At 43.0% G+C, this 20,390-nt stretch overlaps 2 protein-coding genes across 10 annotated transcripts in view; one reads left to right on the plus strand and one right to left on the minus strand.

Moving 5' to 3' along the window:
- The window catches only part of CDK6 (cyclin dependent kinase 6), a 200,764-nt gene that overhangs the window by 91,531 nt on the left and 88,843 nt on the right, over positions 1–20,390 (plus strand). For all 6 annotated transcript variants that reach the window (XM_084784968.1, XM_084784971.1, XM_084784970.1 and 3 more), the window contains one exon: positions 3,750–3,917. In XM_084784968.1, the coding sequence (XP_084641094.1) occupies positions 3,750–3,917 (168 nt within the window). The remainder of the gene's footprint in view (positions 1–3,749; positions 3,918–20,390) is intronic.
- Positions 3,425–9,303, minus strand: LOC311599241 (uncharacterized protein). Of its 4 annotated transcripts, none has more exons than XR_014779826.1 (5): positions 8,777–9,303; positions 7,448–7,548; positions 5,462–5,563; positions 4,751–5,030; positions 3,425–3,815 (listed from the first exon to the last, which is right to left on the minus strand). XR_014779826.1 is itself a non-coding variant. In XM_084784975.1 (5 exons), the coding sequence occupies exons 1-5, from the start codon at positions 8,920–8,922 to the stop codon at positions 3,794–3,796; spliced, it is 474 nt and encodes a 157-aa protein (XP_084641101.1). In that variant the 5' UTR covers positions 8,923–9,303; the 3' UTR covers positions 3,425–3,793. The 4 variants fall into 4 exon arrangements, 2 of the variants coding, with proteins under 2 accessions (XP_084641101.1, XP_084641100.1); XM_084784975.1 differs by having other exon boundaries at positions 4,928–5,030; XM_084784974.1 differs by lacking the exon at positions 3,425–3,815 and having other exon boundaries at positions 3,965–5,030; positions 8,777–8,939; positions 9,211–9,298.

The following is a 20,390-nucleotide window of genomic DNA, read 5'->3' on the forward strand; positions in this document are numbered from 1 at the left end:
GAAAACAGGAGGATCCAAAAAGATTATTTAACGGTGACATTTTCTCCGTTCTCTTAGATTATAAGTAGGTTTTCTTCTTTTTCTGATGCGTATGTTTCTCCTTTAAACGTAAGGTTGTAGATACTCATTATTAGTTTTATGATTAAAAATGTAATGTACCCTATTAAAACACAAAACCAATGCATACTTTTTTTTTAACTGTATAGTTCAGGCTTTTCGTGAGTTTGTGTGGGCTTTATTAATTAATACATTAGTTGACATTTTAAATTTTATACTGTGGATTGTCTGCTTAAGTTGTTTGAAAAGTGCAGCGTGAGCCAAGCAGATTTTCCTCCCTAAGCTACTTTAAAAGAGTGATGCTTAGTATATCGGAAGTTAACGTGATGAGCCAGCATGACACGACTCAAAGTTAGTCATGTTTAAAAAAAAAAAAAAATCCAGTGCTTACAAGCTGCATGCATGTGTTCCTAATAAAGATGCGTTTGCTTCTGCAAAGTGTGACTCAATTTGGCGTCCTGTGCTTCATTTGCACACTGCTGTTTACCTCCTGCAAGTTGTTCGAGGGCTATTAGTTCCCAAGTATTTCAGGGCCAACCCCCACCCCCACCCCGCCTCGCCCCCTCCAGAGCAGGTCCCCTCCAAGATCCTGGAGTCTGGAAGTCTGGGAGGTAGCGCCCCGCCAGCTCAGAATGTTCACTAGGGAACCTCAGAAACCCATGTCCGTTCTCCTGTATGATTGCATGTCCCCTCTTAGCACCTTGTCCACACTCTACAGTGTTGGCTGCCTACTCCTTTCGTTGTTTGTGAATCTGGCTCTCCCTGGGAGCAGGAGACAGCACAGCTAGTCTCATCCGAGTCATTTCAGTCCTCCCGCGTGCCTGAGTCTACCCTCACGTATTGCAAACGCTGATTTGTACCTCTTGCTGGGAAAAGCAAATGGCTGTTTTCTCCGCGGGACAGAACGAAACATTTAAGGATTTGATTTTTAAGAAGACAAGACTTCTAAACTGTAGAAAATGAGCCACAAACCACTGTTGCTCTTAGTAAACCGGGTTAGTGATTGTGTTGGTTCTTTTTCTGATGCCCTAATCAATTACTGAGCAGAAGCAGCTCAGTTGGAGAGAGGTTAATTTGGGCTCACAGTTTGCAATAGACTGTCATATTAATTAGTACAAACTTTATTCAATCTAGCTTCAAGAATTCCCCAGTGGTAATAATTCAACCGCTATTCAAAAGACCCAAAGTCTCCCGAGACGCTTAGCTACTAGCGCCTGTAAACTCAGAAAACGGTGTACCGTGTACACTCTCATGGACGCTCCATGCCGAAGGGGGAAGAACAGGGGGGTAGCAAGGAAAGCATAAACCAAAGCAGGACTGAACCCCATCGGGCAAACACTATACACAGTGGCTCTCCACTACCAACATGCAGGCTTTTGATGGCATTATCTGGGCTCCCTGTCCCTGGCCCCACCCCGCCCCGCCCCATAGCGTTGCCTATACAGCCTCTTGCCTGTGGCATACATGCTCTCTCTCGAGCTGGTTTCACTCAGCTTCAGCCTTTCTCATCCAGTGCCCCACATTCCTGGCATCTCCAACATCCTGCAGTCTTCCTTGAAATGTCGGCTTCTTCCCGTTCGCACCTTCTTAGCTCTTTTCTCCAATTACTCTGACCCTGATTCACATTGGTGGGTTTTTTGTTGTTGTTGTTTTGTTTTGTTTTTTGGTTTTGTTTGTTTGTTTTGTTTCTTTGTTTTCTGGAACCTTGGGGTGCGCTTCTATTACCTTGTAACTGTTGCATTCTGCTTGCCTGTAAGCAGTACCATGTGGGTGACAGGTTCTGATGAGGCCTATTCAGATGTATAGCCTTCTAGGAGTACTGATGAGGTGGCCTCCAAGCCACCTGCACAGCAAGCTAAGGGAAGTGCTTCCCGGTGCAGCCCCTTTGAAATAGGGGAGCTATATGGTAGCATTCTTTGTTCAGGCTTACTGTTTGTATTTGTATTTTATTATTTTATTTTATTTTCAAGACAGGGTTTCTCTGTGTAGCCTTGGCTGTCCTGGACTCACTTTGTAGCCCAGGATGGCCTCAAACTCACAGCGTACCGTCTGCCTCTGGCTCCCGAGTGCTGGGATTAAAGGTGTGCGCCACCACCGCCTGGCTAGGCTTATTGTTTTTAAATCAGGGATTCTCTTTCCAAACGCAAGATTTTCAGGTGAGCTTAAAGTTTTATACTCTGACATCTTCTATAAGTAGGACCACAGGGGCAAGGTGCCTTGCTTACTATCTTCATGGAAAGTTTGTGGTTTCTCTTTCTTGGCACTCACTGATTAATCTCTTTAACAAGTGCAATTGCTTTCTCCTCACATCCTCAATTCTGTCCACAGCTCTAAAGGCACTTTGTGCTCTCAAACTGCAGATATTTTTCCCATCATTGTGTTCCATTTTGGGTTTTTAATTCCTACTATAAACGTGCCTAAATGCAGTGAGCAGTGACCATGCTACAGTCTGGATATTCCGCTGCCTTGAAGCATCTTCTGCCTGACGATCTCATTAAGTGTGCTCTTAGCCTCACTCAGATACTTAGGGTCCAGCAGAGCTCAGCCATATTTATTTATTTTGTCAATGATCTCTGGTCCAATTCCTGGTAGAAGTCTTGATCCATCATGGTCTACTATCCATATTCCTCTTGGCATTCTGGCCTTACATACCCCCAGTGGAATGTTCTAGTAAATTCTGCTTTCAGCGTTCTGGGACTTCTCTAGCCTACAGCTTTTATATTCTTCCTGAAAACCATCTCCAGCCACTTGTGAACCACATGAACCAGGTTTATCCTAGCGACAGTCTCACTGCCCAAGCCAATCTTGTACATTAGTGCTTGTTAGGTTGCTGTGACGGGTTATCTGACCGGAAGCTACTTAACGGAGAAGACGGTTACTTTGGCTCACAGCTCAGAGGGTCCCCATTTGTCACGGGAAGTGAACAACCCAGGGTCATGGTAGAGATGATAGGAGAAATGTTGGCCTGTTTGCATCAGCACGGCTGGAGCAACAGCCTCAGTGAAAGCAGGAGTCAGAGAGATTAAACACCTTGCCTTGTTTTCTGTATTTCTCTCTTCATTTAACTAGCAAAGGGCTGTGTTAGAGATTTAAATTGTTTCGTTTTATTTTTTGTTTGTTTGTTTTGCTTTTATATTCTACAGCAAATCAAGACTTTGGATTTGAATTCCTACTATAAACCTGACTAAATTTTGACCCTGAGCTTCCTATGTAACTTCCTCCAATATATGAATTTCTTGACCTGTGAAACTAGGGTGATTTACCTCAGTGTTGTGATTTACGCTAACACATTAAGAAACGTAACACTCAGGAATATGCACTATAAAAATAACCATTTTGAAAGTATTAAATTATTTTATTTGCCACATGTTGACAGTTGAAATAAAAGTGTATGAAGTAAAATGCACTCCCCTCAGTCCACCTCCGTTCTCATCCCCAGCATGAGCCACCAGCACTTGTTCTTGATACAGCCTTCCAGAACATTCTCTAGACCATGGAAAACTACTTTTAAGCTGTCCTTTCACTAATAAAATACACGTCGAGGGTTAAGTGTTTTGCAGTGTACTAGAAGGTGGGAGTAAGAAGAGGTGAGGGACCAGCCTTCCTTTGCCGTGTCTGCTGCGGATTCAGGGACTGCTACCACGCATGCTCTGCTCTGAGCAGCTTTTGACTTTTGTGTGTTTGTTCTTTAGGATATGATGTTCCAGCTTCTCCGCGGTCTGGACTTCCTTCATTCTCACCGAGTAGTGCATCGAGACCTAAAGCCACAGAACATTCTGGTGACCAGCAGTGGACAGATAAAGCTGGCTGACTTTGGCCTTGCCCGCATCTATAGTTTTCAAATGGCCCTTACCTCGGTGGTAAGTGAGAGAACTGTCTATTTCATAAATGTAGTTTTCCTGTTTTAAACGACAAACTGCCCCCTTCATGCTCCTAATGCTGTTTCTACCCACACTTAGTCCATGAACAGAATGTCTTTGTGGTTGGTTGGTCGGTTGGTTTTGGGGTTTTCAAGACAGGTCTTTTCCTCTGTGTAGCCCTGGCTGTCCTGGATTCTCTTTGTAGACCAGGCTGGCCTTGAACTCACAGAAGCCATGCCTCTGCCTCCCTGAGTGCTGGGATTAAAGGTGTCCACCACCATGCCTTTGTGCTTTTTATTAGCCCTGGCTAAGAGGAAAGCAAGCGCTTTGCTTATGACTTTGGACACATCTGGCTGGGTTTGTTATGGAACCCATTGCAGAAATTAGCCTGTTGGCATCTTAGCCACTAGAAAGGAGTCAGTTACAGGTTTCTGAATATGTTTTGCTATACCATGTGGTTTTAGACTTGCGTGCCTAATGATGGAAGAACATGAAGCTCAGGGTCAGGGTGACGAAGGCAAGAGGAGTGTCACCTGTCTGCAGTGTGACTTGAGAAATAGCCACACTGCCTGCCCTGGTAGGATGAAGCTGTAATGCTATCAGGGAAGAGATAAATTAGCTTATTTTTCAGATCATAAGATGCATCCCACACACCCTTTTGGGGAAAGTGAGACGCACCGTAATTTCCCCCTGACTCTTGTTGTTCATCGGACATCAACAAAGAGGTCACTTCCTCCAAAAGTGAAGGGGAAAAGTGTGTCTTATAGTCCGCAAAATACATAATTTGACAGTGAACTTGTCTTGGTGAGATGCAGGGCCATAATAGCCCTTACCTTTAACTAACTCCTGTTTCTCTCTATAACCCACCACATTGAATTCTACAGAATTCTAAGAAGAGCACCCAGCAGTCAGTATTCTTAATTCTTTCTTCTTATGAGGGAAACTTGGGGGTAGCTAGAAGTGAAGCGCTCTTTCTTCGCTGTGTTGCTAGTGAGACAGGAGATGCAGACCGTGAGTAAAGTTGTAGAAATGCTCCCTCAGGTAATCCCATCTTCCACCTCAGCAAGGGTCCAAAATCCGAACCTGACCCGAACTTGACCCGGGTGGGGTCCCCTGTTGAGAAATGGGAGGGTGGCATCGTTGGCCATTGTTGTAAGGGAGTGAGATGGCTGCTTCTGTCATTGATGCCTATGTGCCAAGAAGGCCTGACAGTCTACGCAGAAAAACAGACAAAAGCAGCCTCCCCAGGTTCCTGCAGAGTCCAGGAGTGGAGTGGACACTGAGGAGAAAAGCAGCTTGGTCAGGAAGAACACAAACCTCCCTTCTGCCCCCTTCTCTCTCCCTCTCTGTGCCATGCACAGATCCCATGGCCTTCCATTCCCAGCCCCGGATCCTTACCCAAGGCACCAGATTTCTCTGAAGCATTCTTTGAGATAACACTGTGCTCTTGAAAGATGAACCCTGCGTGTTCCCTCTCCGCCGGTGCCTTTTAGAGACGACGAAGCCCCGACGGGATATTTAAAGGACAGGCCTGAGATTCTTACCTTGCCACACCAGAAAGGGCTGAGTCTGTGCTTCCCCACTGGGAAGGGTGAGGCAGGCTTTGCGCTTCCCTAGGAAGTGACTTGGCTTGTTTTCGGGGGACCCTGGGGAGAAGGTTGAATAGGATTTCTGACTGAGGCAATCACTAGGGTGCAGTTAAAGTAACTAGTCCTTGGGCACATTAATTGGAGGAAGGATGAGCTGAGACAGCAGGAGACTTTGTCTTAATCCCCTAAATTGTCATAATAACTATAAATAAAAACAGGAAACACAGTTGGGTTTTGCTTTATTCTTTTTCCTTTGTTACAGGTGAAGAATGGTAAGTCAGCTGGTAATGTCAGTTGGCATCCCATTCTTGCTGAAAGTTGGTATGTTTAAACAGGAAAATACAGACTAGTTATTTCATAACCCAAGAACAGGGCAGTGGCAAACATACGTCTACGAGTATTTGATATCTAATTTGTATTGTCTAATTTATATTTAATATAGTGGCATAATATAAAAAGGTGCTAGCAGCTGGGAAAGACTTCATTCCAAAGAATGGTATTTGGAATTTAATGACAATAGTAAGGGATAACGGTTTTTTGTGTATGTGTTTTGGTTTGGTTCAGTTTTTCGAAGCAGGGTTTCTCTGTGTAGCCTTGGCTCTCTGGGACTTGCTTTGTAGATCAGGCTGGCCTTGAACTTACAGAAATCTGCGTGCCTCTGCCTCCCAAGTGCTGGGATTAAAGGCTTGCGCCACCACAACCTGGTTATTTTTTTAGGGTACTACATTAAAAATATTTCCCACTGTTAGTATTTTTTTCCTGCTTACAGGAAAAAAGCTACATAGTAAAATGATGCATTGATTTTTACATACACATATAAAAACAGAGTATACACACACACACACGTATATGTATATATATTTTTTTTTCAGCTTTAACATACTGAACTGGTATGTTATTTTTAATATTCTTTTAATAGCTTGCACTTCACTGCCAAGAATTGCCCATTTTGCAGTAGGTTATGTCACACAAGGAAATGGAAAGCCACTTAATTTGCAGAATAGCAAAAGATTTGCGCATTAACTGGCCTGAGACCACCACCATAACTGTGTGAAAAATGTGAATATACTTAAGCTATTATATCAAGGCTTGATTCACACACCCTGTCCTGCAAACACCTGCAGAAACTGATTGTTCTTTCCTTCGTGCGACTAGCATTAGGTCCTTGAGTGTGTGTGTGTGTGTGTGTGTGTGTGTGCCCCTGTGCAGGGTGCATAAGCCTGTGTGCCTGAGGAGCCGGAAGAATCAGTCAGTTCCCACAGAGTTAGAGGTATTTGTGGAATGCCTGCCTCTATGCCTGCCTCCATGCCTGCTTCTATGTCTGCCTCTATGCCTGCCTCCAGGCTTGCCTCTTATGTGGGCGCTAGAGGTCCAACTCCAGTCCTCAGGATTGCACAGCAACCACTGTTAACCTCTGAGCCTTTGTTCCAGCCCCTGCAGAAATAGTTTTCATAATATTTCCTATCTTGTTGGTAGTTAGTTGGGGCCTTTATTTGTAAAGCGGTGAGTCATCCAGAGAGAGATACTCAGTCTCGTTCCACCTGGATGTTTTCATGGGCATTTAGGGAATATGTCTTAATGAATAAGTTAATAAATGCCAACATGTATACACATGCATTTGAGTCATAAGAAAAATCAGGAAAGAATTGCCTATACATCAGGTCGTTTTAGTACTCCACATAGCTACCCGCTGGTACCAAACTGAAGGGCTCAGTCAAACTTATACCTTCAAATGCCCGAGCTCATCTTGTACCATGGTATACAAAGTGCATGTCATGAGAGCTGTTTCTCTAGGGGCTGACACGAAGGCTCAGCGGCTAGTAGTCCCTGCTGTGCGATGAGGTGTGGAGTTTGGACCCCCAGTACCCACATACCAAGCCAGACATCCCACAAAGAGCTCATTGGCTGGAATCGCTGAGCAGAATCGTGAAAGTTACTTACCATAGTTTAGTTTTGGGTGACGATTGAAAGATGGTTTGAATGTGTAGTCATGGATGACTTTTTTTTCTGGATCATTAACAGTAGATTGTACTCTAAGATCTCTGTAAAAAAAAATAAAAAACAAAACAAAACTTTACAACGTTTTCACATGTGGCCTTGCTCCAAAGCTCTTTCTCTGGGCCCATCCATTCCTTCAGTACTAAAAGATGTACATGTCCTGAAAAGATTTTTTTCCCATGTAGAAATCACCAAAGACAGTGACTAGTCGGAACTCAGGTGCATGCAGAGCTGAGGCCTTGCATTTACAGTAATCCTCTTTGCCGAAATAATCACCTGGCTGGATCAGACTTTCTGTCCTCAGCAGAAAGCGGAGGTTACAGGAATGCTGTGCCTCTGCTTACTTCGGGACCTTTTTTCTGACTCATTGTGTATTGATATTAGCAAGCTTTAGAAGAGGCTTTGAAGAGGTTTTGTATTCGTCTAAGATAATTAACATCTTCCAAATAAAGGAATAGGGCAATTATCAGGCAGCTTTCACTGTTTCCTCACCTGTCTGTGTTGGTGCATGTAGTCATTGTATGGCCTTTTTTTTTTTTTTTCTCCTGATCATTAACAGTAGCTTGTACTCTCAGGTCTCTGTAAAAACTTTACAATGGTTTCACACGTGACCTTCCTCCAAAGCTTTTTTCTCTGCCCACCCATATCGTCAGTAGTAAAAGACGTGTCGTTAAAACATTTTTCCCACGTAGAAATCAACCAAAGACAATAAATAGTAAGCCTAGTAAGACTGTTGTTAGAGAGACATTAAAAAGTACAAATATATATATATATATATATATCACTTGGGGATTTGTAATGGCAGTAATAACCTTCTAAAAATTTGAACTGCTTACACTGCCACGGGCCAGTGCAATCAGGTGTGTGTGTGTGTGTGTGTGTGTGTGTGTGTGTGTGTGTGTTTCCCTGTCTCAGTGCTGTTAGCACTTGGTAAACACTGAAGAAACTATTCAGTTTCAGACAGAGACTTTTATATGCTTAGAAAAGGAATGGAAAAGGGTTCTGGCTTTCAGTCAGCAAACAATTACCAGGCACCTCATATGTGCCAGGTTCTGTTCATGAACCTTAGAGGTGATGCTGAACTAAAGTGGACAAAGTCTTTGCTCTCCGAGCTTACAAGCAAAATTGGGAGACAGGTCTGAATACAACAGACACACAAAGAGATGTGTCTTTAGAAACAGGAAATACAATGAAGGGAGAGGTTCCAGTTCCGCGAGGCCACGTGACTCGTGGATCTGCCAAGACTGGAGCCAGAGAGCCCACACCACTCACCTGTGCCAGGATGCGGGATGTTCACATGGGTCACAGCATCCTCCTCCCGGAACCTGTCTGGATTCGGGTCCTCTGCATGTGTGAGCATCAAGCAGTCTGCACTTGTTTTCCGTGTGTGTGCTTAGAACAAGCCAAGCTCCTTGCATGACACCCAGCTGGCACGCTTAAGTGACAAAGTGAAGTAGGACCAGAGCTTAAAGAACAATGTCATCTTTTACATGAGAAAATACGTTCTTTATGTTTGTTTCCTCTCTGAGCATGTTGTGTTTACTATGGAGACCTGTCCCAGCCTCGGCAGCTGAGTGGCTCCCACAGAAGCCTCCAGAGGCTGCCGGTGCACACTGAATGAATCAAACTGACGGCGTTACATGAGAATCATGGAAAAACCCCAAAGCCCTGTCGCCTCAGCACCTCAGAGAAAGTTCAGGACACACCTCAGAAGCCGGAAAGGCTCCTGTAACGCCCTCCCGTCTCAACAGCTTGCCATGACACAACCAGGACTGTTTTGTTAAAACTTCCAGTTGCCAGCACATATTTCATACTTAACAATGGGGTGTTTGTGCCGCTTTCGTTTTCGCTTTCACCAAGGAGGGAAGTGGAACACAATGGGGGCAGTGCAGAGCTGGGAACAGGACACGTTTTTCTTTAGGATTCCTAGGGCTGCGTACGTGGAAAATGCCAGAGCCAAAACAAACATGAAAACTCATCCAGATCCTCCGTTGCTCATTCTCAGTGGTAATAAAACTCGGCTGAGTTGCTGTCCTATGGGCTAACGCACTCACATTCATGGCGGACACCGATGATCACTGTAAAGTGTCTCCCGTGGTAGAAAGACAATGAATTCTGCACTGTACAGAAAATCGCTATAGGTGGTGTGTGCATGCGACAACAGGGCTGCCTGTGAGGTGAATCAAGTGACTGTTTTCCTTGTCCATAAAATATAGGCTTTCATTCACTGACCAAAGGCTAGCTCCTTCATAAATGGTGACTGTTATGAATTAGTTTTGGACAGAAACAGTTGATCCGTAATGCTCCTGCCTGGGGGGGGTGTTTTACTCAGAGAAAGAACTGGATGTTTGTCACGTGTTCTGTACACGTTTGGCTGACATGTCCCATCCAGGTATGGTGCACATAGAGTCTAGTCATCTCCTGGCTTTATTTTTTTATTTTTTTTAACGTCTTGTTGTAAACATTCCATATGGTGTCACTCAAATCTCAGAAGCCTGACATCAGACTCAAATGTCAAGACCGCACACATGCTGAGGTTGAGGGGATTCCCTAAGCTCCAGAAGATGATGCCATATTCTTGTCTCTTACCTTTAACATTTCTATGTGGATACACTTTCTGTGCCGTGCCAGGAAATGATCTCCTAAGTTTCTCTGCCTGCAGGTTTTATTTCCAGACCCAGACTATGAGACAAAGGTCCTTGAAATTGAATGTAAAACAATGTTTCTATAACTAGGCTTTTTGTGTCCTCTTTAGTTCTTTGGATGTGTGAACTTGTTTACAGCTGTCTACATCTGCCGTGTAAAGTTGGGGGATGTAAGCCATCTCTTCATTTTTGTCTGAGCTTTAATCTCATAGTGTAAGTCAAGCTATCTTACTGAAATTTTGTTAACAGTTGGCTTAAATGTTTTTATCCATTCAATTCCAAGTTTCACACGGGGTGGATAATGAGGAAGTTGTCCTGATTCTCCAGTTCCTAAGTAATGAATTCCCAGCTCTGTGGCTGGTTTGTATATCGGCTTACAGGCCAATCCCAACCTAAGTTTCTTTCTTTTCATCACCAGCCAGACACATCAATATATGTCACTAATTATCTAATACCACTAAATGTCTAGTTGCTCTTTAAACTTGCCTCACAGCTCCCTGTTTTCACAAATTGGTGGGTACATTTCCAGCTCCTCCCACAGTACAGTCTGTGCCATTGCACCAATTAGGAACACCTAGATACAGATGCTGTCTGCTCATCTCAGTCCACTTTGTCACTTCTGATAATGTCTTGAGCCCCAACAGAGTAATGTTTCTATCTTGAATGTCTGTCTGGGTGTTCAACCTTCGGGTTTCTGTCTTTCTGTATTCAAGAGCACAAACCTTCTCCCACCACCCTAACTTGTACACTTTCATCTTCTGTGTGCTGTATCTTTACTCAATGATTAATATTTCTCAGGGTCTTTGGAGAAACTATAGTATCTCAAGGAACAGTTGATACCTCCTTTATCAGAAGTTATTTTACTTGGTCCATGTGGGTACATGAGAAGATTAGAGATTTTTTTTTCTTCTGTTTGGTTGTACAGGTCCCTCCAAAATTAAGATAAATGGTTGTACTGTAATATTGGGTATTTTCCATCTTAATTTAAACCTGACTGCTGTTGTCTCAAATCTGTTTCTCAGTGAGATCTTTGGTGGTTGAGTCCACCGTTTTTCTTTTTCTTTTTTTTCTTTTTTCTTTTTTTTCTTTTTACCCCTGATTTCAGCTCTCCTTTGCTTTGGCGATTGAAATGCAAGGTGGGTGGTACTTCTGGGCCTGGCATCTGTAAGGACACTGATGGTTTTTAAATCCCTCATAAATCCAAGGGTTAAACTTGACAGTTGGCTCTGGAGAAATAATCTACCTCCTCGTCTTGGGGAAACAGCCAAATGAAGGAAAGGGAAAGCGTAGGAGAATTGACTGCAGTGCTGCTCATGTGTTTATTCTGAAGGCTTGGCAGAGTCTAAAAATGGGGCTGTAAATTCAGCAGCTCAACCATAAAAATCCCAAAATAAGGAATAAGATGCTCTATGACTTCTAGGCTTGGATACTAATACAAAATTCCAGATTTATCATCTTCTGCCATTTGCTTTTTTTTGTTTTGTTTTGTTTTTAATTTCTAAATCCCTTTGCTTTTCCTCTTTTCCACTTCTTTTTTCATTAACTACATTGTAAAGGTTGACCATGCTCTGACATGTGTGGATGTGTTTTGATTAATTACATCGTAAAGGTTACCCGTCCTCTGAAGTGTGGGGACGAGTTTTGCGAGTACTTGGTGGCTATACTTGAGTTGATAGGGTTTATGGTGGCATTCTACACTGTCTGCACCTTGTGAAGGCTGGGTGATTTCAGTGAGGTAGGGACCGCACACGGTATCCGTTCTTGTGGGAAAATATGCTTCAGTGGCTTACTGGCAGTGGGTTTGGAATGTGGCATTTAAAAGTACCTTTTTGCAGTGGGAAAGAATCCTGTCAAGAATAAACAGTCTGACCTTGTTCAATGGGCCAAAGTCTGTCTGTAATCTAGTTCCAGAAAACTAGCTTTTAGTAGTTTAGAAAAGGCAGATTGGGGGCGGGAGGGCGCATACAACTGGAACCTTTGTGAAGGAAAGAACAAGTTACTATCAAAAGTGAACAGTGGATTTCTAAACTCATGATCCCCTCCTGTGCTCCTGAAAATGTCTTTACCTGGCTGTAAAGCACTCCCAACCCCCACTTCTGAAGAGTGGGTAGAAGATCGGGACCTCAGCCCTGCAGAAAAGCAAGTTTTCTTCTTCCTGGAAAGACAGGACTGTCTTACAGAAGGGAACTGTGAGAACAGTCAGGCTATATGGACCACTGGGGGAAAAACAGCAAATTCAGATTGCAGGGGCTCTGCACAAGTCTGTGCCCCTTAAGTTCTCCCCCAAACACATCCATACACCCTGTGACCCGCCCATCCCACTGTGAGATTTGTGTCCCCAAGCCATTAGACACACTCCCCAGCTCAACTCAGATTCCCTCCCCTCCTCAGCCTAGTACACCTCACCTGCCTGACACCTGCCTGACTCCCAGGACCACTCGGTGGCCTCTCCGATGGGCCTTTGATTTTCCTGTAACAGCTCTCATGCTGTTGTTCCCATCTGCTTGTCACCCATTTCGTTAACATTGTGAAATGCATTTCAGCACTCAGCATACCACACAAACCCACGGTAGTTGCTCAGGGAGCGTTTGTAGTGTGCCTGTGATGAAATAAGAGGGTTATGTGTAGAGTGGATGGAGGAGGCTGAGGTCTGGAAAGACCTAAGCCCTCGCTTCCTTGACAGGCACCCCTGTGCATCTTACCGACAGCATTGGAAACCCAGTTTGTTTTTGTCACTCTTGCTGCTAAAATCTAGTATTTATATTCAAACTATATTACGTAAATCTACTTAGGTACATGGCTAGTTGGATTGCCCCAGACCACACTTAGATCTCAACAAACTCTTTCCAGTCATAACCACTGCTGTCACTAAATGAAAATTAATCAGTGTTGTTTCAAGTGGGGAGATTTTAACTGAATATTAAATGGTGTTCTAATGTAAACATAAACTTTAAAAATTACATGGCACATGTGCGCATGCACACACACACAGCTAGAGTTAGAACCCAAACCTCACATACTTAACAAGTAGTCTACCCGGAAAACACACATACACACACACACACACACACACACACACACACACACACACACACACACACACAAAACTCCATAACTTTAAGATCAGTATTTCACTAGTGACCTTATGGCAAATTTTTTTCAAAATAGCTAAAATTTAGTGGCAGGACAAATAGCACAGCAGTTTTAAAAGCACTGGCTGCTCTTCTAGAGCCTTCTTCTGGTCTGTGTGGGCAATGACATGGCAAAACACACATACACATAAAAAATTAAAGGAAAACCATTTAAAGTATACTTTAAGAAATTAAAATACATTTTATATATGATAATTCATTATATATACATATAAAGTAATTTTACTTAGTATCTGACCACTCTACTTCTTTACGGCTGCATGTACAAAGATGTGACAATAGGGGAAGCCAGAATCCTCCATTGTCAACTAAAAAGCTTAAGTCTAGGGAAATGCAGACTTTGTACAGTGTTCCCATTCCTGACTGTGACTTGGCCACTGTCACATTTTCACTGACAAGGGAGAGTCAGGATGTGGCACAGTGTCTAAGACGTTGACAAGTGTGAAGAAACCATCCCTTGGAATAGGAAAAGCCTCGTCAACAGTGCCTCCAGGAGCGGCACAGAGACAGATGCACACTCTCACTGCCTTTCCTTCACGTGTCTTGCTGTCTTCCTGTAAGTGCTCACTGGTTACATCCTGTAAAATTGAGTTACTGAGTGTGTGTGCTTCATCACTGCACCCGCAGAACAGTCTGGTTCTTCACTCTCCTTTGTGATTTATGTACCTCTGGTTTGTTTTTTTGTTTGTTTGTTTGTTTTTTGTTCTTTTAGAGTTACTTATTTTTATTTTTATTGTGTGTGAGTGTACTGCCTGCATGTCTGTGTACCACTTGTATGCACTGGCCATGCAAGCCAAAAGAGGGTATTAGATACCACGGAGCCTGAGTTACAGGCAGTTGTTAGCCACCAAGTAGATGCTCGAAATCAAACCCTGGTCCTTTTCATTGCTCAGCCATCTCTGGACTTCCGTTTTAAAGGTACTGGGTGTCATTGTTCGGTTGTAGTTTTGTTGTTTTTGTTTTTGTTTTTTTTTTTGGTAACGTTTCTGAAATATTTCTAATATTTCAGAATCTGTTGTATTTCAGAAAAGTAAGTCACCAGTTGCATTTGAGAAAGGTACTAGTTGCTTTAAATATTTGAGACATAGCCTTCATTTCTCAGTAACTTTGCCTTTAAAAACTTAAGACCAGGAGGCAGTTGCTTAGAAACAGCGCTATTGATATGATGCAATTTCAGAATCTAGTAGGTTTTGTGTGCGTGTGTTCTTCTGCATTCCACTTGTAGCATTCTGCAAGTGAGTAATACTACTTCCTAAACAGGTATTTATTGTGGGAGGGGTATGCGTGCCATGGCACTTAGGTGGCGGCAGGACAGTTTGTGTGCTCCAGGGGTCACACAGTTCCTCAGGCTTGGTGGCAGGTGCCTTAGGTCACTGAGCCATCACCTACTTTAAAACTCCTGTATTTTTTTAATCAGTATTTTTAGCCTACATTCTTTTTTAATTGGTAGAGTTAATTTAAAAGTTAAGTGTTCCAGATGGCTCACTCATTGAGAGTTTGGTGAGTGAACTTTCATATCTTTTTTCCTATTTGTATGAAGCTCTCTGGGCTTGGGGGTAGGCAAGAGTTTATGGTATACGAACAAGACATTTGTTTGCTTTTTCAGCATTTCTTACTTACTTTTTGCATTAGATTTATCTTCGGCATTTTTCCACTTCTAGCATTCAGTCTATTTGTTCTTTGCCTTGTCTTCGCTGTGTAAATGTCAGTAATGCTGCTACCCAGTCTCCCTCCCTCCCTCCCTCCCTTCCCCTCTCTTCCCCCTCCTCCCCTTCCTCCTCCTTCCTTCTCCTCCTCATCCTCCTCCTCATTGTTGTTGTTGTTGTGTTGTTGTTCTTCTTCTTCTTCTTTTCTTCTTCTTTTCTTCTTCTTTCTCTCTCTCTCTCTCTCTCTCTCTCTCTCTCTCTCTCTCTCTCTCTCTCTCTCTTACATCAAACGTCTTTGAACATGTGCTTTCACCTCCCTGTTTTGGAAAATCCATAAAAATGGAATTACCAAGATTAGACTTGAAGAGGGAGGCCATTTGAGAATGCAGTGTTGTCCAAAAGGATTTCATTTCACACCCCTCTCTTCCCTTAACAGAATGCCAGTGGGTGCTCTGCTTCATCTCTTCTGAGTGTCTCTGCCCAACAATAAAATATCTGGACAGTTAGGACGTCAGTCGATCAGTCTGGTGTCTGTGGCTGTAGCTGTCTTCAGAGGCATCCGTGTCATCTGTCCTGTGCCAGGAGCCTCCTGAGCTTTAGCTCTTCCCATTTGCTCCTTCAGATCCCCACCTGATGTTGCTTGGCAACAGAAGCACATCCATAACTCACTCTCTAGCTCCCTAACTTGCCTCTCCTGCCTGACGAACCCTCATGCGCTCTCCTTCTTTGACTTTGTTACTGGTGATTGCCAAAGCTGAGATCCCGAGTTTGTAAGATACTGTTTTCATCAGCATACGTGTGGTTAGAAATACAGAATAACAAATGCAGTGTTTCTTGATTTGTGGGCATCAATCTTTTAATCTAGCATAGAAGTCTGGAAATAGGTAATTCTACAACTAGTGTAAATGACTCAGTGATGTCATCTTGGATATTATGATCAAATGTAGAAGAAAACAAAACCCTTCGTCATCGCTCCCCTCACAGTCTCACAATGGCAGCTGTATTCAGTTATCGCCGCCGTCTCCATACTGCAGTGCTCTATGCAGTATGTGAAGCAGGAGGATTTCAGTAAAGGACGCTTCCAGAAGCTCACTTCAAACTTCCATTTGGGTTGCATCACCCGGAACCAGCAAACTTCTGTGTAGACCAGTCACATGATAGATATACTTACTGCTGCCTGAATAAAATCAGATTAGCCTTCCTGGGAAGTGAGGATAGCCAACGGTACAAACCAGCGATAAGCCTGTCGTTGATCTCGGAGACTCCCAAAGCCACTGTGTGGGTAGAAACTTTTGTTATTGCTTCCTCTTTAAGGCACATGGATTATCCGGTGATTTTTTTTTATAATTCATTGTGTACTTTATTCTGTAAATGTTTCACAGATGTTGGAAGCTTAGGCCAAAGACAAAGGCGTTCTACACCAACCAGAACTGATTACTTAGGTTTTTTGATAACCATAGCTTGAAAAAACCTCCTGAGGGTTTTATAGATGGCATCTTTACATGGAAATCCAGCTTGACACATAGAAACGAAGGCTGATTTTTTTTTTGTTTTGTTTTTAGAGATTTATTTATTATGTATACAGTGTTCTGCTTGCATGTACACCTGCAGGACAGAAAAGGGCACCAGATCTCATTATAGATGGTTATAAGCTACTATGTGGTTGCTAGGAATCAAACTCAAGACCTCTGGAACAGCAGTCAGTGCTCTTAACCTCTGAGCCATCTCTTCAGCGCCCAAAGGTTGATTTCTAGAAACTGAGGTGTCAGGGTTTTTTTGATTATGTGAATTAACTTTTTAAAGATGAAGTGATTTTATTAATATGCAATTTAGATTGTTGACTTAATTCCTTAAATTAGTATGAATTGCATATATGAAGCATACGCATATAGATATATGCCCTCTGCGTATCTTACCCGGCCAAGTAAATCCTGTGCATCCTAGAAGCAAGTGTCATTTCATCTTGGAAAGTGTAGCAAGGCTTCACAGGAGAGCTGATTTCTGAGCCCTCACTTCAATAATGAGGAGAAGAGTGGATGGCAAACCAGGGGAAAGGGTGTGTTCTAGGCACAAAGGTAGGAATGTACACAAGACATGGGTGTGCAGGTTGGCAAGCAAGGTGCCTGAGAGACTGTGATGAAAGCCGCTCGCCTCTGTTGTTGTACTCAAACTCTGGTGTGCTGTGGTGGACACATTGGTAGGGAGATTTTGGGTGTATTAAGAAAGGGAGGGAGCTGGTGAAATGAAAGTGGCTCTGATCATATTTCATAGTATATGTGTATAGTATATGAAATTTTCAAAGGAAAAAAATGTTTTTTAAAAAGAAATTGCTGGCCAAAAGGTTTGTATGACTGGATTTCAATGTGTTGTTTTGTGTTAATTGCTTTTGTTTTAAAACAGGTTCTCTTCTATGACTGTAGCCCTGGCTGGCCTGGAACTCAATATATAGACTAGGCTGTCCTCAAACTCACAAAGATCTGCCTGTCTCTACCTCTCAAACTCTAGGATTAAAGGCAAGTGCAACTAAAGGCACATGCTCCTATGTGCCCTATATGAAAGGTGTTTTTAGACACGTTTGTGTTACAGGGTGGGATGTTTGAAAGGAGAGAGAAAACGAAGATGGCTAGAAGTAAAATAAAGAGGGTTAGTAGAGAGGGAGGAAATTTAAAAAAAAAATGTCCCTTTAAATCAAGTAAACATCTTTGGCACCAACTCTCTTTAAATCATGCTGTTGTGGAAACCAATAAATGTGGTCTTTACTGTTTTCACTAGTGGTATGGTGACTACAAGCAGTAGTTTCTCCTGATGAGCTAACACTTCTGTTGGAAAGGAAATGCTGATTTATAGGCAAAAATCTACATAAGGCGTCTCACTAGTTGCCCAGTTCAGAAGCGCTCTACTGCTTTAGTATTAAGGGGACTATCGAAAAAAAGTTTTTGCATTTGCAAACAAAACATTAATTTTTAAAAATTTATTCAGTTTTGGCCCAGGACTTCCAGAGGTCAGAAGACAACTTGCAGAGTGGGGAAGGGCTTTCCTTCCGCTGTGTGGGTCCCTGGAATCAAAGTTGGGTCTTTGGGCTTAGCAGCAGGTGCCTTTTCCGCCAAACAATTGCAGAGGAAGAGTCTCAGAGCCTTTTTTTCAAAATATATTCTCTCCCTGCCTGAAGATTTAAATAACTTTTGCTTTAATTTATTGGGCCTAAAGTAACATTATGTTGTGTTTAATTAGACACCTTTCTACTTCTCTTTTTTTTTTTTAATCCCCATAATCCATTTTTTTTGCTAAAGTTGACAAATTATATACCTCACATGTGGGCATTATATAACTAACCCCTAATGAGGGAGTAAAATCTAAACAGCCACAAAAGACCGTAATTTACTCTTCATTACCAGGCTCCTTGAGGGAAGAGCCGGGACAGCCATGTTTCATGCTCACCAAGTAGTAATTGGTATTGAGGCTGTGCTTTGCAGATGTTTGGAGCCATCATAAAAGGAACACGTACTTGGTGTCGGCATGTCTGTGTGGTCTCGGTTTACCACTGTTCCTCTTTCTTGGTTCCGCTCATCCATTCAACTTTTTCTTACGATAGCCTCGATTTGTTTTTAATGTTCAAAGTCTGAAGTTGAGAGTAGTGTTTTGGAAGACTGAGTAGAACGATGTCGGTTCTTTTTCGGGACTTCCTAAGAATTGTGTTTGCTTGAGGCTAGTGGCCTTTGCTTCTCCCTGCTTCCCTCACTACTCCTTAGGGACAGGTTTAAAAGTCCGTCTTGGGCTGGGGGCGTGGCTCAGGGGCAGACTGCTTACCCAGTAGGGCTTCGAGTGTGCTGTGGGACAAAGGAGGGAAAAGGGCATTGTATACATGATGCTTATAAAAACAGGTGTACTTAGCTCAGTGGTTCTTAAAAAACTGAAAACTTGCCCATAATGTTTGTATCCCCACCTCCTGTTTTCTGTAGCATCATAGATATAGTGACTGCCACCTTCTTCACCCGGATGTTAAGCTAGGAAAGACTGTGAGAAGACACTGGAATTGGAAATGCCACATACTCGGTGTTCTTCACAAAGCATTGTGGGGAGAGGATACGTGTGTGTTCTGTATCTCATCAGGTATTTGTGAATAAATAGGCCACGCCTTTCCAAAAGAATACCTTCCTTCTTTCCTTTACACAGTGACTCCATTGATCCTGTTTTAGGCTTTCTTCCCTTGACTCTCTCTTCCTTCATGCTAACATTGTTTTTGGAGTCTTAATTGACCCAAGTGTTCCTGGAATATATTCTCTTTTCTGTCCTACCGTTTTCGACTATAGACAGAGATAATTTCAGTGAAATCTCACTTCATTGCAGAGACAGTACAGTGTAGTTCAGTCATAAACCAGATTTTATGTGCCGTTTATGAATGACCTTAAGTGAATCCTTTACCCTCTCTGTATCCTAGAGTTATTCTCTTATTAAGCTGGAAAAAACACCAAAGTGTACCCTATAGGATTGTTGTGGGACCTAAACAAGGTCATATGTGAAGAGAAAATGTCCCCATCGAGTGCTGTGATTGAAGGTTGTGGTAGTGATGCTCTTCTTTGTCCCTGCACATGAAGACAGGACAGGAAATAACCGTAAGCCATCCGCCCGTTTTCTTACTAGCATCCTGTTACTTGGGTGACCACACACACTATCACGAAAGCATTGATATCTTAAAGATACTGATTTTTAAACTGTTGTTGATTCTCAAAGGGATAGCTTTCTAATATTCCTAAAATTAGTGAATTCAGAGGTGGGAGAATCTTCCATTATCTGTATTATCTCAGCAGTATTAAAATCCGGTACAAAGCAGGATGGAGTCTACGTACCTTATCTCTTCCCCTAATATAGGAAATTGGATACATTGCAAATCCAGACAGCTGCAGAATTTTCAATAAAAGAGTAAGCATAGACGAGTGTATTGTTGTAAGCTAGCTGTCGGGAAGCAGCCCTCAGTGTGAAGGTTAGACTCTCGGTCAGTCTTCACTCCTTGCGTTTGCCTACCAACAAGTATCTAAAGGCAGTGTGAAGGGGGAGTCGAGTTCAGACTCCAGCCTGACTCCCCAGAGAGCAGACCCAAGAAGGTAAGAACAAGTTCCTTCAAGACGGTCATTTCCATCCTTGGTCTCCGTAGGGTAGAAGATAGGTGACCAGATAGTAAGAGCTGGTGACTGACTAATGATTAAAGCAGGGGCTGGCGAGCCGGCCCAGTGGCTGAAGCCCTCGCCTCCAGAAAGTGAGGCATTGCAAGTTTCAATCTCCAGGACCCACAGAAAGCCAGCAAGATGTCCCCTAGGGCAAGCTAGACTAGCCAGGATCATCAGCCTGTAGGGTCTGTGAGAGAGAGCGAGACCCTGCCTCAGCAACCAAAATGAAAAGCCATGTAGGAAGACACCCACAGTCAAAACTCAGGCCTGCATGCCCA

Source organism: Acomys minous, assembly GCF_964271855.1.
Source record: "Acomys minous genome assembly, chromosome: 6".
NCBI lineage: Eukaryota > Metazoa > Chordata > Mammalia > Rodentia > Muridae > Acomys > Acomys minous.

Excerpts from the sequence above, each read along its gene's own strand:
- LOC311599241 (XM_084784974.1), bottom strand. The coding sequence starts at position 8,922 with ATGCAAGGAGCTTGGCTTGTTCTAAGCACACACACGGAAAACAAGTGC. Across the intron at positions 7,549-8,776 it reads CATCCCGCATCCTGGCACAG|AGATCTTAGAGTACAATCTA; the intron begins GTGAGTGGTGTG and ends TTTTTTTTACAG. Across the intron at positions 5,564-7,447 it reads TCACCCAAAACTAAACTATG|GGTCCCCCGAAAACAAGCCA; the intron begins GTAAGTAACTTT and ends CCTTCTCCCCAG.